General features: G+C 38.7%; 1 protein-coding gene across 1 annotated transcript; it reads right to left on the bottom strand.

Annotated features, from left to right (window-relative positions):
- Positions 1–1,971: 1,971 nt before the first annotated feature.
- Positions 1,972–13,130, bottom strand: LOC149298422 (ADP-ribosylation factor-like protein 8A). The gene is made up of 7 exons (XM_089487539.1): positions 13,008–13,130; positions 11,278–11,358; positions 7,520–7,593; positions 5,304–5,397; positions 3,763–3,830; positions 2,401–2,471; positions 1,972–2,021 (listed from the first exon to the last, which is right to left on the bottom strand). Exons 1-7 carry the CDS (start codon positions 13,128–13,130, stop codon positions 1,972–1,974), a joined length of 561 nt encoding a protein of 186 aa, XP_089343665.1.
- Positions 13,131–17,102: the final 3,972 nt, after the last annotated feature.

Below are 17,102 nucleotides of genomic sequence, written 5' to 3'. Positions count from 1 at the left end.
AACAGCTTATTGATCCAAGGAGAAATCTGACTGCCATTTTGGGGTCAAGAAGGAATTGTTTTCCCTGGTTAGTGCAAAATTGGAAAGAGCCAAACTGGGGGTTTTTTTGCCTTCTTTTGGATCAACAGCAACAAATTAATAGATATAGGAAAGGCTGAACTTGATGGACGCATGTCTTTTTTCAGCCTATATAACTATGTAACGAGAGGTTTATGATCTCATCAAAGAGATCTTCTGCCTAAGTCAAACCAGCAGTATCGATACATGACACTTCAGGGATGATCTTAACTGTATTTTCAAACCATACTGTACATATCTTGTATTCTGTTGGGAGTTTCAGGAAATTATGTATTAATAGCCTGGGAACTGTCTTTCATTCATAGTCTATTACCTAGTCCACAGGAATAATGTTTTCTGTAATTATGGCTTAACATAAGGCGACAATAAATGGCAAACGAACAAAGCATCTGTAAAGTTGTTAGGGGACATTTCTATGAATTACCAATGGTTTATAGACCTATGGAGTGCCAGTCAAGAAATTATTATGCTGCCATACCACCCTGAAACTTGTTCCAGAGGTGGCAGCCCGTGTTACTTTATTAGAGACTGGGCCCCTACTGAGTAAACAACCTCTATAGTACACTTGATCTAGCAGCTGGAAAAAAAAATCAAATCTCCCCTGAGACGTTTCCATTTATTTTCACCACAGATTTGTAATTTATTCAGGATCTTTATATAAAAAAAACAACATACTAATTGCTCAGCGCTGTCCTTTAAAAGGGGGAGAAGGAGTTTGAATAGCCTGCTGACAGCACTGGGTAGGTGCCCACTGGGAAAATGTTACAGTTACATCAGTAATCCTTTTTTATAAATTTTGGTTCTTTGTAATAAACATGAGTGTTTTATTGAATAAGATATTTGAATGCTCACAAATTATTAATTTATTAGAAGTAAACAAATTAAATACTGAAAAAATACATTACAAAACAAAGATATAGATGAATTTTGATTAGGGGCTTTTTGTAGAAGAGAACTGTCCAACTCTAACCCCAGAAGGCTCGTACATATGTCAGGATTCTGGGGTAATACTTATTATATTGCTTTGTGGTACAATGAATTAAGTACTTTTTAATTAAGGAAATTGTATTATTTGATTATGGCCATGAGGAACCTATGAACACAGCCTGTTGTAGGGCCATATCTATATGATATAATCATTAATAAGCCACACTTATCAGCAAATCTCACTCATTAGTAAGTCTCTGTCTGCCTTTTATTAACCCATCATCAAATTTCAGAAAGTGGTTTTATAATAGACAATATCTTCATAATCCAGCCAATAAAATGTCTCATGACCCCTGCCTACAACAAGGTTAATTCCTTAATTAATCCAATGCCTCTACTTGTGATGAGTTATAAGAATTTATGTAAATAAATTAATGCTTTTGGAGTTCAAAAATAAATAAATAAAAAAATAAAAAAAATTGTGCAAACCTTTAAAAACCTGTAGCTTACATACAGAGATAAGTAGTATGTTAATGTTGCACTGGAATGTTTTATCTATTTTCTCTCATCATTTTATATAAATACAATGGAGAATGGCATACTAAACTAAAGTCCTACATTAAATAAAAACATATACATATATATATATATATACACAAACATACATACATACATGTATATTTATATACACTCACACATTAACAATAAAAAGGGAAAGAAATGGACCAAGGGAGGTAAAATTATTTTTTCTTACAAGGGAAGGTGACAGGAAAGTGTTAAATACAATTTAGAAGAATGCAGGAAGAAGATGTTGATGTGAAAACAGAACAATAATTCACAGACAGATGAAAGGAGAGAGCAAATCTTAGGGTTTGGGCGCCTTTCCATTTTCTTGATATTGTGGCAAGTCCCAGACACAAAACACTCTCCAAGAAATTTAAAATGGCAGATGAAGATATGGCGTCCTCAGCTCCGTCTAGATTTGGAGTGCTGGATAAGCCATTGTAATGTAATGTCTGAAAAAGGAGTAAGAGAATATAAATGTGATTAACAATTGCTGCAATTGCTTTCACCTGCCAGAAGTGCAAATTTTCTAACATTTTCAATTTTTTCAGTCACCCAATATTCCCATGCTACTACATGTAGTTGCCGACTCAATCCAAAGATTAATTACTATGCGTAACTTTTATACCACTTGATAAAAGTCCGTTGGTGGCAATGGAGTGTGGAGTCTGAATATGCCACATTTTTAATACATCACTGAGAATTTAAAAAATTATCTTTTATTTATATGTGCTGTTCTGGTTGTGTTTGTATGCAGCATTATAGTAATATAAATATAAAAGATTTCCAATTATCTCCTTTGTCCCTTATTGCCATATTCCCTTTACCCACCTATATTGTCTTTTTCTTTGCAAGAGATGGAATAGCAGCAGATCTCTCTATCCTGGATGGCAGACAGGTTCCTGCACAAAAAAAAATGTGATAGAGAAAAATTACGTTTTTATAAAGTATTTGAGTATTGGAAGGACACGTACTCAGTATTCTATAATAGATCAATTTATTAATTTACATGATAATTTAATTTAAAGGTGCTGCTCCACATAAATGTTTTTTCACAGCATTCCTAGATTTTGCACTCTGCAGTCTATATGATGGATAGTTAAATAGATAGCTAGATAGTTATCTAAATAGAAATGTTCTCAACTACACTGGATGTGTATAGTTTTTTTTTTTTATTAAGGTATAATATATAATCTGCATGGTTAAACTACATGGAGAGAGTAAAATTTGGATTGAAAAGCAAAAGAGTGCAAATAACCTTTTACTCCAAAAAAAAAAGTCCAAAAAAAAAAAAAAAAGAAGAAAAAAAACCCTTATTTATTAAGTGGTTAACCACTGAATGACATTGAGATCACAGTGGGCCAATGTTTATTTTTAAAAACAAAAAAAAAGTGATAGCTGAAAGAAGATAGCTTGACAAAAATATGAAAGTCATTAGCAAATAAGACAAGTTGTTGTTTCCAACAAGACGAGTACATATTTAGGTTTTTTGCTTCAGCAGTGTACGGTTTATAATACACTACAGCTCGAAAATGTTGAGGTCACTTAGCAGTTTTCATGGAAAACAAGGACGTCTTTATCTGAGCTAACATTATAACAAAAAGATTTTTCTAATGAAAAGATAGCCTTTTAACCCTAAACTTGGATTAGCAAACACGACGTGACATCAGAACACAGGAATGATGGTTGTTTGTAAAGGGCCTCTGTACGCCTATGAATATATTACATTAAAAATCAGTCGTTTTTAGCTACAATAGTCATTTACAACATTAACAATGTCTGCATTGAACTTCTGATCCATTCCATATTATTTTAGTGGAAAAATTTGCTTTTCTTTCAAAAACAAGAACATTTCTGTCACCCCAAACTTTTGAACGATAGGTAAAGTGTAAAAAAAAAAAAAAAAATCTTCAGTTATTCTTACTAAATGATAGTCTATATAAAGAGTATAAATAGTATAGTATATATAATCTGTGTGGGTTACTAAAAGGGAAATTAATGCTAATCGAGAAAGAATGGATATTATCATAGCAAGAAATGCTTGATTTGGTATATTTCAGTGCCATCTAGTGTCTTGTAATAATAATACAACACTGTGACAAATTTAAAGTGCACCTTAATTTATTTATTTATTTCTAAAAAAAAAGGTCATATAGTGAATTGGTTCTCACAGTAAAATGATTTCATACTCACATCCTTTCAATTAATTCCTTCTCATCCAAAGCTCCTGGAATATCTCTCTTATTTCCAAGAACAAGCACCTGGAAGACATGAATTACCAGTTCTTATAATCATAAATTATATTTTGTATCAACTACAGTGCTTCTATACTTTATTCCAATGTATTTAATTAATATTCAATAAACAAACATTTCCAGACACACAGCTCCTTAATGCAACTCACTAAATACGCACAAGCACCTAAAGCTGACGTGGCGATATATCCTTACTGAATATTCTTACTTTGAAGTAGCGGATTGCACAGTAAACACATTCACTACAAACGCGTATAGTAGTCTACTTTGCAGGGGCGTTGCTAGGTCTCCAAATGATCCGAGGCTAGAGCCCACAGCAGATTTGATAGCAATGGAGTCCTCAGAGTGGTCGCTCACGCTCACACACATTTGCATAACATTTATAAAACAAAATACTAATTTCTTTATTTCCATTAACCTCTGTGAAATACGTCTGTCTGCTTTAGACATTCAATTTTAACTCTATAATATGTACTTAAGGACTTGTCCCAGTGCTCAGATTGCACCCACAGTGGTCTCCTCTCAGAGTCTCAGGTCTCCACTTGATCCTACCCTTAATTTTTCTTATTCCCCTTGATTCTTATTCTCTCTTCCAATTCTCTTTATCTCTCCTCCAATTTCACTTTATACCTCCCTTTTCTCCATATCTTCCCCACTTCTCGTTATCCCTCCTACTATTTATTATCTCTCCTCATCTTTCATTATATCTCTCCTATTTATCTGAATGACTCTTTATCGTTTCCCTTTGTCCACATTTCTTCATTTTATTACTTACTTTTGCCCCACTTATTATTATTATATTTGGCATGGCATTCCCACATCATTCCTGTGCATTCACAGTGGCACACACACACGCACTTACACGTCCATGGTCACACACATCCTTACACATACACACCTATGCTCACAGAAGCCCAAATCCTTGCTCACACACACACAAATCCATGCTCACAAACACTTACATATGCATGTTCAAGCACAAAACATACATATATGCATGAATGCTGACAAACACTTACACACTTTTCCTACTTATCATCTCTCTCCTTCCTTCACTCACACCTCTTAGTTCAGATTTTCTTTGCTGCTTGCAACTTCACCTCGAGTTAAGTGGAAACGCTCTGTTCCTGCCTCCCTGGGCCAGTCCAAAATTGTTCACAAAGGGCTTTTGGACCAGCTTGGGGGATCAGTTGTGGGACCCAATGGTAAGCGTATACTTTAGCCCGAGTCTACATTTGGGCCTATGAAGTGGAGATTCTGGGTTTCAGCCCCAGTAGCCCCCATACCGACACCCCTGCTACTTTGTTTATTTGAATCTATTCAGTGAAAGAGGCACTACATCAACTCAAGAGATTACAAGAATTTAAATGTGATATTCTTCTCTTTATTTTTATTTCTATAGGATTTGCAATTCAAGGGAGCCATTAGTTAGCTTAACTAACTACAAATGCTTAAACCATAGATGACATAAATTCTCACCGGTATCCCCTGTAGTTGGGCCTTGTCCAGCAAGTTATGAAGTTCATTTTTTGATGCCTCAATTTTGTCCTGATCAGCAGCATCCACCATGTAACTGAAACATATATTCAATGACGATTAACAGTGCAGTATTAGTAAAATAATACTTGCTCAGTATTATAATAAATCACAACAGTATGTATTTTTAATATAATATCCACCACGGATTTTCATTGTTGGTGAGGTTTGTATACAGCAATATTATACATTTGGGAATGAACAGCGACACAGCTGTTTGTTATTCAATACATATATTAAAATACCTTTCCATTAACCCAGGGGTTGGGACACATTTTTCCATGGGAGGCCAGGGCAATTTTTGTTATAGTTATTTTTAGGAGACAAGTTAAGTTACTTAAATATACCTAGATTAGGGCAGACAGTACATCACATGATATAGTGGTAAGACTCCGTCCCAAAAACCCCAAAACATTTTTCCATATTAATCTCCACCTCCTTCCAATAATCCGAACAAAACACTAAAAGTAATGAAAACAGGACAATTTTCTCAAAACCCCCCATCCCCTACCTTAGTAAAGTTATCCAAAAGCTGTGGCTGTACATATCTATGACGGTTACACAAGTAGCCCATGCAGGGGATAGTACAGGGACGTCCAACATGGCAGCCATGGCAACCAATCTTACGCGGGACGCATCTCGAGCCCTGCTACAACAAGAGCCCTGCTACTTACCTGTGGGAGGGTCTTTTGTACTGCATAGAGGAAGCGGGACCCAGCAGAGTTCACGTGACATCACATGACTCTGCTCCAGTCCTCCTTCCTCTGTGCAGTAGCAGAGAACGCAGAGGGAGGCCGCGCCCCCTGCTGAAGTCTGTGAGCGGCATCGAGGACCTGCAGTGCAGGTAAGGGGGTGGGGAGGGTGTTTGAATGAGTGTGCGTGATTGAGGGAATTAATCTGTGAATGAATGAGTGTGTGTGTGTGTGTGTGTGATAGCATGGATGTGTAAGTGCTGGAACCTAGGCATGATAGGAGTGTGATTACTAACAGCAATCACACTCCTATCATACCCAGGCAACCAGTAAATACTGGTACCCAGGCATGATGGGACTGTGCTTGCTGTGATTGCTGTTAGCAATCACACTCCTATCATGCCAAGTCAGCCAGTACATGCTGAAACCTAGCTAGCTGCCCCCTTGTGTATTGATGCTGCCAGCAGTATGGGGTCTGCATATCACTTACAGCCACCCTGTACCAGCATGTACTGGCTGACTTGGCATGATAGGAGTGTGATTGCTAACAGCAATCACAGTCCCATCATGCCTAGGTTCCAGCATTTACTGGGTGGATGTGTAAGTGCTGAAACCTAGGCATGATGGGACTGTGATTGCTGTTAGCAATCACACTCCTATCATGCCAAGTCAGCCAGTACATGCTGAAACCTAGCTAGCTGCCCCCCTTGTGTGCTGCCAGCAATATGGGGTCTGCACATCACTTACAGCCACCCTGTACCAGCATGTACTGGCTGACTTGGCATGATAGGAGTGTGATTGCTAACAGCAATCACAGCAAGCACAGTCCCATCATGCCTAGGTACCAGCATTTACTGGTTGCCTGGGTATGATAGGAGTGTGATTGCTGGTAGTAATCACACTCCTATCATGCCAAGTCATATTGATACATTTTTTTGTCCAATTGTGGTGTGTTACCTACTTTTATTAAAAATGTGAGTTTTTATTATAATTTTTAAAGGTGGGGGGGTCATTTTCGGTTTTGGCTAAGTGAACCGTGAATGTTTTGGTCCAGAATTTTCATTTTGGTGCATCCCTAGAATAAATAGAACTATTTCATTTTTAATTATCCTGAATTTGTAGTCACAAAACTTTCTAGGCCCAGAAATCAGTGAGAGGAAAAGTAAAGGTTTTGTGTCATTTGCTTTATTTTAATCTGCATATTTTATTAAAGGCCATATTTTCTCACAGTGAAAAATGAGTGCGGCCTGCGCACGTATACAATTCTGATGAAGTGGCCCACTTCAGAAAAAACTTGGACACCCCTGGGATAGTATATAACACTTGGGCACGGAGGGGGATTTAACTTGATAACCATGTTAAACAGACATACACATCTTCACAACTATGGCAAACTTTTTGTACCTTGGGTTTACCTGCTTTTAAGAACTACAACTCCCATGACCCTTATCTTATTGTTATACTCACACAATTGCGCTGACACCTCTGCAGTATCTCTCCCACATACTTCGGAATCGTGGCTGCCCTCCTATATCCCAGAGCTGAAACACAAGAGTCAAAATCATATACCTATACATTTTTACAGAAAACGGCAGAAAGCATGCCACATTTAAACTGATTTTACTAAATTGAAAAACAAAAATGCCCATTATAATTCTCTGCCTCAGAGGACACTAGCACTCATGGACAAAGGTGTCAAGTACCCATTTTAATTCAGTTACCTAAATTTCTGTGTTGTATTGCGATGATCTCTATGGGATACACATCCGGTGTGCTCATCGGTTCTGTGACGTACCTGGTCTGGACATACCAGCACATCAACCCTGAGACCCCCCCAAGCCTGACAGGAGTGATTTTACAGGCTCAAGACGCAATCGCCGGAAAAGCCTGCAATCGCGTTCCCAGCTGCCACATGCAGCTCCAGGGAAGGAGGCTGTTTGTTGCTTGAGTCCCCTGAACTGCAGCGTTAACCCCTTCAATGCTGCGATGAGGTATATTGGGGGTTAATACCCATTTCGTAGGGGGCTCTAGCCCAGGCAGCCTAGCAACAGCAAAAAAGAGCCCCCACAAGCCCTTTGATCAAAGAGGCTCCTCCCCACAATTGCCGGTTTACCGGCGACTGTGTCCCAGCTGCCATATTGTTGATTTTTTTTTGTCCAATTTTGGTGTATTAACCACACTTTTGTTAAATGTAAGTAACACCAAAATTGGACAGAAAATCATGCTAAGTCAGCCAGTACATGCTGGAATCTGGATATGCCTGGGCATGATAGGAGTGTAACTGCTGTTAATAATCATATTTATTTATTAATATTCTTACTGAATTTTTTTGTCCAATTTTGGTGTGTTTCTTTTAATAAAAGTGTGGTTGTTTTTTTTTTTGTTTTGTTTTTTAAAGTTGAGTGCTCATTTTCGGTCAAGTGAATCCTGAATTTTCCGTTTCGGGCCAGAATTTTCATTTCGGTGCATCCCTAGTTTTTATAGGTGAAACTGAAAAATGTTCCTTTTTCCCCCTAATTTCCCCCACATTTTTTAGACATTTCTTATGCTTAATGATAATTTGTGGGGGTGCACTAAATGAGATAGTGGGCAATCACAGTTGAATAAAGACATAGTAAAAACAAAAACGGCTCTGGTCATTTAGTGCAAACATGGTAAAAAAAAAACAACCCTGGTCCAGAAGGGGTTGAATTAGACATATATTCATCTAACACTACATTATTTATATTGGTTTATATTCTCTCTAGGTGTATATTTTAGGGCAGAGCGAACTTCAATGAGCTTACAGTGGCAATTCTGTGTTATTCTCAGACAAAACAGTTGACATCACTGTCCATATATTCTCAAACAGTAAGTAAAAGCAATAAAGCTACTGTCAAATTTAGATTAATCTTCACTCACATTGTGTACAAAAAACAAAAGCATGTAAACCCATACACATTAGGTCATGGCATGTCCCAGTTACTTTGACATTACAGAAAGTTTGTTCTTACACAAGATGCAACAGACCTTCCAGACTATAATCACAAAGAGTGTTCTTCAACAACACTGAGGCATAATCAGGCTTTTTTCCCATAAAAGCAGTGGTGTCAGGGTTCTTACAGTCAGGAGCAGCAGTAAACAGCTATTACAGCTGACATTACTAACATATGACAGATAACATTTGTAACAAAGCTTACACACACAAGTTTCAGGCAAGCCTCACACAACTGATACATTGTCTTCCTTATATGTTTCTGAATCTAATGTATACTATTGACATAGGAAGCAAGGGAGATAAGACACAACACTCCTCTTTTCCCATCGATTACTCCAAACTTACTCTAGTTCCAGTCCAAACTTGCAATACAGGCACACAATTTAAGTTACAATACAGAGCCTGAGATCCAGTCCATAATAAGACAAGAACAAAAATAATCTACACTTCCTTTTGCATAGCAAAATCAGGGTGGTCACTACACCACCTAGCACAAATAAATCAACTCTGAATCAACTCCAAGCTCTTATATAATGGAACATTTTTCACACAGCAGTTAAATCTAAACTACACAAAACACAACAGTGGCCAACGTAGCATGATCACTTTTACAGTGCCATCAGAAAATAAGTAGTTGTAATCAGGTAAAGACAAGAACTCCTTTCAGCATCATATTTCCTCCATTCTGATGCTTTGTTGGTCTTTCTGCCTTAAGTTTTGTCTTCAGCAAGTGAAATGCATGATCCATCGGGTTGAGATCAGGTGATTGACTCAACCATTGCAGAATAGTCTACTTCTTTGCCTTAAAAAACACCTGGGTTGCTTTTGAAGTATGTTTTGGGTCATTGTAGGTATGTAAAGTGAACCACCATGCAATCAACTTTGCTGAATTAAGCTGAATCTGAGCAGACAATATATCCCTATCCACTTAAGAATTCACCGGGTGCCTCTGTCAAGCATCAATAAACACTAGTGACCAAGTGCCATTGGAAGCCATGCACGTCCATGCCATCACACCGCTTCCACCATATTTTACAGATGATGTGGTATGCTTCGGATCTTGAGCCGTTCCAAGCCTTCTCCATACTTTTTCCCCCCATCATTTTTGGTTTCATCTTTAAAAGAATACTGTTCCAGAACTGTTTTTTTTTTTTTTTTTATGTTTTTTGGTAAAGTCTAATCTAGCCTTTCTATTCTTGAGGTTCATGAAAGGTTTCCACCTTGTGGTGCACATTCTGCGTTTGCTCTTATGAAGTCTTCTCTTTATGGTAGACTTGGATAGTGACATGCCTACCTCCTGGAGAGTGTTCTTCACTTGGCTGGATGTTGCGAAGGGATTTTTCTTTACCATGAAAAGGATCCTAAGATCATCCACCACTGTTGTCTTCTGTGGATGTCCAGGCCCTTTAGTAATGCGGAGATCATCAGTGCATTCTTTTATACTCTAAATCTACCAAACTGTTGGGTTGGCCACTCCTAACGTTCCTGCCATCTGTCCGATGCTTTTTTTCTTTTGCAGCCTAAGGATGGCCTGTTATACTAGTATTAAGAGCCACTTTGACTCCATGTTGTGGGTTCATAGCAACAGCTTTCTAATGCGAACGCCACACTTCCTTTTCTTCTCTATCTATCCTTCTTTCTCTATGTCTATATTCTCACTTTATCTTTATAAAAGGCAGTTCCGCCAACAAAACACTATCCAACAGTCGCCCCCCCTGAACACATATACACACACAAAGCATCTGATAGCCCTTTACCTCCCCCTGCCGCATTTCCTCTCCTTGCTGCACACAATATGATCCAGCAGGCTCTACCTCCAATTCCAACACACAACATGATCTGGTACCCTCCCTCGAACCTCCATACACACATGATAATCCACCAGATAATATAATTTCTGCAGCCCTTTTTTAAAGTGAGTGTATATGTCAGGTTGCATTATCAAAAACATTTACCTAATCACCTATGGTATAAAAGTGAAAAAGAAAGGGTGTTTCAGGGTGCAGAATGCATGTGCATTGACTAACAGTAATAAGTGAGCAAAAATAACCATTATTGTATTTGTCTTACACAGTGTGCAATTGTCCACACAGAACTCTAACCAAGAGTTTTTGTAAACACTAGACAGGAAATATTTGCCACATAAAATCTGGTGCTAAGGGTAAAGCCAAAAAATATAATTGCGTGTTCAATATTTTGAGGTTGTTACATTTCCCTTGGCCATTAACTGCGTTAGGCACGTGTTTACCTTAATAGTCACATTCCCTTTGGTGATTTTTCTCATGTTAAACCCAACAGTCGGTATCATGTCTTCATTGAACTGTCCAGACTGCAAGAAAAAAAAAAGGAGGCTAAATGAAATATAGCTAGTTAATTATTCCATGCTGGCTTTGTTACTGAAGTTAGAACTACATCAAGTAAAAATATTTTGACATAAAATGGGAAGTACATGCATTTGTAAAATGGGTAATTAGAAACCTGTCATCAGATGTACTAAGTATATATGCATTCACACACTAAACAATGTGCAGTGGAAAGGGATTCCTGAGGATAGATAAATGTACCCCAAAACAGGTAGGCTGGGGTTCACTGGTGATATTTAAGGTCAAATACTGGTATAGCTGTAAGAAGCATTGGAAGATAGAAAACCCAAGTTTGCGGAAAATTTAAACCTGTTGCAAACTCTAAAGAGAAGTAGTCCTATCGTAAAGATAGCCATATACCGATATCCCTGCATGACAAAATGTCATTGGAGTGATATTTCAGAAACAGTTGAGGTTCAATATTTGAGTATCCATGTCCCAAGGAGAGTGATGACTAATGGTTATACATATATAGCCTTGGAAAAAAAGAGCAAATTAAAGCTCTTAGGTCTCCACTCCACCACCATCAGATTCCTGTTGTCCAGGCTGTCAGGAGCACCATTTCTGCATACCTTATTGCTAAATGACATTAGACACGCATCAGTATTTAGAATACATTTAAAAGCTGCACAGACTGGGAAGAAGACATTGGCACTGTTTAAAGAGAAACAAACATCTACATGCAGTGCCAAAAGAAAGAAGTATTTACTTCATGTTTTCTGATTGTAGGGAGAACAAAAAGCACTCAAGAGTATTTTTTTTTTTTAATTCCAACTGTGGTGGTTTGCTGAATATATATATATATATATATATATATATATATATATATATATCTGCCAACAGGAAAATAGGTATATCCAAGGAAGCCACTATAGAGGGTTAGATTACAGTGACCAAGTTATGCACTAGTCTTAGGGGCTGAATGCAAACAGAGGGGAAGATTGAGAGGAGACAGAAGGTGGTAATAGCTAGTAAGGCCTACGCAGATAAAGATGAACCAAGAAAAAGAAATTGACACACGCATGTATTGGTGTAAAATATATAGACATAAATATATTGTATATACAGAGAGAAACATATACAGACACAGACATACATATTATATATACACACAGACATACGTGTCAGTGTGTGTACATACATAACCACATTATATACACTAAAGGATTTTGAAAAAATGAATATTCTGTTATAAATTGAAATCATGCAGAAATGCAGCCATGAACACATCATGACGACACGTGAGATGATGCTATTCCTGGGGGGTTTACACACAGACTTCCCTAAATGACATAGATGGGCCCCGTGACAAGATAGGAGAACATTGTATAAGGATATTTTTTTATTAGGATCAAATTCGGATTCAAGTCTAGCTACAGCAGAACGTAATGTCAGGGCGATAATCTTCCGACTCATGTAATTGTTAATATTAGATGCGCGACGAAATAACACATAGGCATTTTTAAAACATTAATATTCAATGTATATAATTCAAAACCAGACGCTACTACTTACTACTGATTATTTACCCAAAACGCAAGATACAACCGGATTAAGCCCACCCATCCATCCACCCACCCGTCGGGCCTTCTCCGCTCTCCCACATCCCTCTCACCGCAATCACGTTGACAAAGGTGGTCTTCCCAGAATACTGCAAGCCCACAAGCGTCAGCTCCATCTCCTCTTTCCAGAACAGAGCCTTGAACCAGTCCAACAGCTTGTTAAACAAGGCCAGCATCTCTAGAGCAGCGCTGAGCGCGGACCACCCAAAAATCAAGGCCGTTCACAAAGCCCTGGAACCCCGCAGCCTCTTCGATTCTCCTGTACTGGTTAAATAGATAAATAGTAAATTCCCTTTCGGAGAACCAGCACCCTACGCCGTTCTACTGAAAGACAATATGTATATATATGTATTTTACAGCTACCAGAGGAAGGAGAATTAGAGGTGCTACGGTTTGAATCCCTCAGCTGATCGCCCTTTTCCGAGATTCTGCTCACATATGGGTGGGGCCAAGAACGGTACCCACCAGCGACTCCTTTCTCTCCAACCCCTCCCCCTGACCATCCACAGACAAAAGGGGAATGAGCTATTGAGACTATGGCAGATTTCGAACCGTACGGTCTATGCTGCCCTCTGTCTTGGAGGATTTAAGATTACAGTTCCTGATAATCTGCCTAACGATGTGTATATGTGCATGTACATATCTATATGTATGAAGGGCGAGCCTAGGGTTAGTGGTGCCTGGTTGCAGTATTCCTTAACCCCCCCCCCCCTCCCACCATATAATTATCACGCATACGGTAACACCTTATACTTACACACACACACACACACACAGTTCCTCCTCCTAGGCTCACCCCTGAAACACCATGTGCTAACACAAACCCAGGTTGACCTCAAACACTGACACCCACTCACACTTACATGTTAATACTTACACACACACGCTAACACCTAATTGCCCACCTGCCAAATAACAAAGCACCCGTTCCCTTTGGCTTCCCAGCAGAGTATTATACATTTTTAAGCTTGCGCATAACTCACGCTTTTACAGCCAGCGGTGTAGTAGTAAAGGAGTCCAGTTGCCGACGTTTACACAACTCTGGCAGGCTGAGGGGCAAAGGGTTAATCCAAAAGACAGGCCAGGGTCAGTATGGCAGCCAGCAGGCAATGGTTTAATCCAAAACCCTTGGAGCTGGAGTAAGGCATCAATCTGCATAGTACTTGTACCTTTCTTGTGCTTTGTAAGTGAGCGGTGAAGACAACCAAAGGAAACGCATACATTCCTGAAATGAGTTGATGACTCGGAAACTGTTCTGGGAATGAGCGAACGAGGTAACATGATTGAGTGGTAAACATAGGTGGTGAAGAACGAAGAGATACTTGGAACGTTGGCCCTGATTGTTGTAAGCATATTCAGCTGTAGGAAATAAGTGAATCCAGTTGTCCTGCATATATGTCACAAAACAATGATGATATTGTTCAATGATCTGGTTTATCCATTTTGTTAGCCCATTGGTTTGTCGGTGGAATGCTGACAATAGGTTCACCTGAATGTGTAATCCTTGACAGCATGCCAGAAACAAGAGGCAAACTGTCTATCACAATCAGAACTGATTGTTTCATGAAGCCGGAGGACGTCTCTGATAGAAAGTCTTAGCAGCAGTAGGTAGTTTTTTGGTAGGTATAAAATGTGTCATCTTGGTGAACCTGTCTACCATATCCAGTATGGTTGTGTAGCCTTGCGCTGGTGGTAATTCAACTATGACGTCCATGGCCCATGGATATGAAGAAATTGCCAGGGGCTGCATAGACTTAACAAGAGGATACATATGCAGTGATATCTTGTAACATGGTAAGCAACAAGAAGGTTCTCCTTGATAAGCTCCTTTGTCTTTTTCAGGCCACTTTGTCCTATCTCTGAGTACAGTAGCGTGATGCAAACAAAGAGCTCCAGACACACTGGTGGGTGATTATAAACTTTGTTGTGATAATAGGAACAGGTATGTAGTGTCTCCAATAAATGATAACTAGATGTCTTTTTTGGTTAAACATATAAGATGTTGGACCGCTTTAGGGAAGTCCTGAAAATTTCTGCTAAAAATTAGGGAAGCCTAGGAAGTGTTGCACCTCCTTCTTGTTGGTTGGACAGGGCCATGATGTCACTGTAGATATTTTCTTCCTGTCCATCTGAAGAACTTGTGGTAGTCTTGAAAGAGCACTTCTCAAATATCTTCTTGCTTTCTGCGATGAGTGATGCTTATGGATGCAATGTTCTTGTTAGGAAGGTGAGAAAACCAATTATCGTCAAGGTAGGTGACAACAAATACATCACAAAAGACGTTGTTAAAGAAGCATTGAAACATGACCTTACAGTGTACTCATAATGACCATATAGAGAATGGAATGCTGTCTTTCAGTCATCTCCCTGTCTTATAATGTCCAGATTGCAAGCCCCTCTGAGATCAATCTTGAAATAAATTTGGCTGTACTAAGGCAGTCTAGCATCTCTGGTTTCAAAGGTAATGGATATATGTTTATGATAGTTATGTCAATTAATGCACTGTAATCCACACAAAGAAGTAATCCCCCACCCTTTTTTCTCACAAAAAAATGTCAGCCCCTGCAGGAGAGATAGAGAGATGTATTTAACCCCTTAATGACAAACCCCGTACATGTACAGGCTCAAAATGCATTGTTCTCAATGGGTTTAGGGACCGCCCATTGTCCTTAAGGGGTTAAACTCTTGACTAGTATGTCATCTATGTACTCCTTTAAACCCTTGGCGTCAATTAATGTGCCAGGCACGTCACAGAAATGCATCCCCTTAACAACAATGGATGTACCTGGCACGTCATTGAGTAAAGAGAGCCTAGAAAGCAATCAGCATTTGCTTTGTTCGCTCAGCTGGTGCTGCAGCAACACCAAAAAATGTAGGGACCCCATCAGACTGCTGCTAGTAGCAATCGCATTCACCATACTGAAAGGCTATATGCCTTTCAAATATGGCACGCCAGGCAGCAAAAAAAGTGCTTAGGAAGCAATCAATGATCACCTCCTAAACTCAGCCAGTGTTGTTGAAGTGCCTTGATATAAACACATTCAGCATCAGGGGTCTTGTTTGATCCCTCTTAGGAGCATTTAAAAACACCACTAGAAAGAGACATGCTGCCTCTAATGATGGCAGTGCCCATCCAGACTACAGGGACTGCAGCCAATCATGCAGGTCAATGGAGCCCAGTTCACTAATCACTATGTGATTTAAACCACATAGTAGTTAAAAACCAAAAATCTAAAAGTGAAAAGGACCCCAGTGATGTCACCATGACATTATAAAGGGAACCATCCAGATCAAAGAAAATATGTCCACAAAATGTTTTTAAAAAAACAATACTGGCATGGAAACTGTTAAAATATTAGCGTTTCCCTGGGCATGTCTAGTTTTCAAAAATATATGGTTTGATGGGGTAAATTTAATTGCCCAAATAGGGGATGTGCACAAACTGACCAGATGTCAAAATCCCCCCCAAAATTTGCACCCCCAAAATTTGGACTTTTAGCTCCACAAACAACTCATGTGTTATCACTGTACACAGGAGATGCTGCTGAACACATATTGGGGTGTTTGGCAGTGACATATACCAGGAGCTGTAAATTCACACCTGAAGTACAAAGATTTGACAAATGCTGGTAGTAGAATTAGTAAACCATATTTTAAATAGTTTTAAAATATTTTAATATTTTAAATACCCTGGAGTGTCTAGTTTTCAAACATATATGGTTTGATGGGGGTAAATTGAACTAACCAGCTTCAAAAGATGTCCTAAATAGGACATGGGGAAGATTTTTTTTAAAATGGTTATGGAATAGCAAAATTCTATTTGTACTAATTGCCATATAACTTAAAGCATGAGAACATTGGGTATTTTTAAACTCAGGATAAATATTAGAGTCTATTTAGCAGGTTCTTCCTTTAGCTTTTGGACGTATGTAAAATATTTTTCATGTCAGCAACTGTTCATTTTTCACCATATTTTACAATTTTATATAGTAAATTAGATGATTATAATTGAAATAATGGTATCTATAGAAAACGGATTGCAAGGTTATGGAAGGAGGAGGGGGAGTGGGTGGCTGGCTTGTGAGTTTAGTTGAGGTTGTGCCAGATCCGAACAGTAGGGGTAATGGTGTGGTGGTGAGAGTGTGGTT

The sequence above is a fragment of the Sceloporus occidentalis genome, unplaced genomic scaffold (genome assembly GCF_023333645.1).
Source record: "Sceloporus occidentalis isolate IW3139 unplaced genomic scaffold, rSceOcc1.0.p SCAF_33, whole genome shotgun sequence".
Taxonomy (NCBI): domain Eukaryota; kingdom Metazoa; phylum Chordata; class Lepidosauria; order Squamata; family Phrynosomatidae; genus Sceloporus; species Sceloporus occidentalis.
Note: the sequence above shows the minus strand (reverse complement) of the source record. Positions and strands in the feature narration are given on the sequence as shown.

Bases quoted from the DNA above. Each gene is read 5' to 3' on its own strand.
- LOC149298422 (XM_089487539.1), bottom strand. From the start codon at position 13,130: ATGCTGGCCTTGTTTAACAAGCTGTTGGACTGGTTCAAGGCTCTGTTC. The intron at 11,359-13,007 runs GTGAGAGGGATG...TTTTTCTTGCAG, and splicing joins CCTTTGTCAACGTGATTGCG to TCTGGACAGTTCAATGAAGA. The intron at 2,472-3,762 runs GTGAGTATGAAA...TTTTTTGTGCAG, and splicing joins AAGGAATTAATTGAAAGGAT to GAACCTGTCTGCCATCCAGG.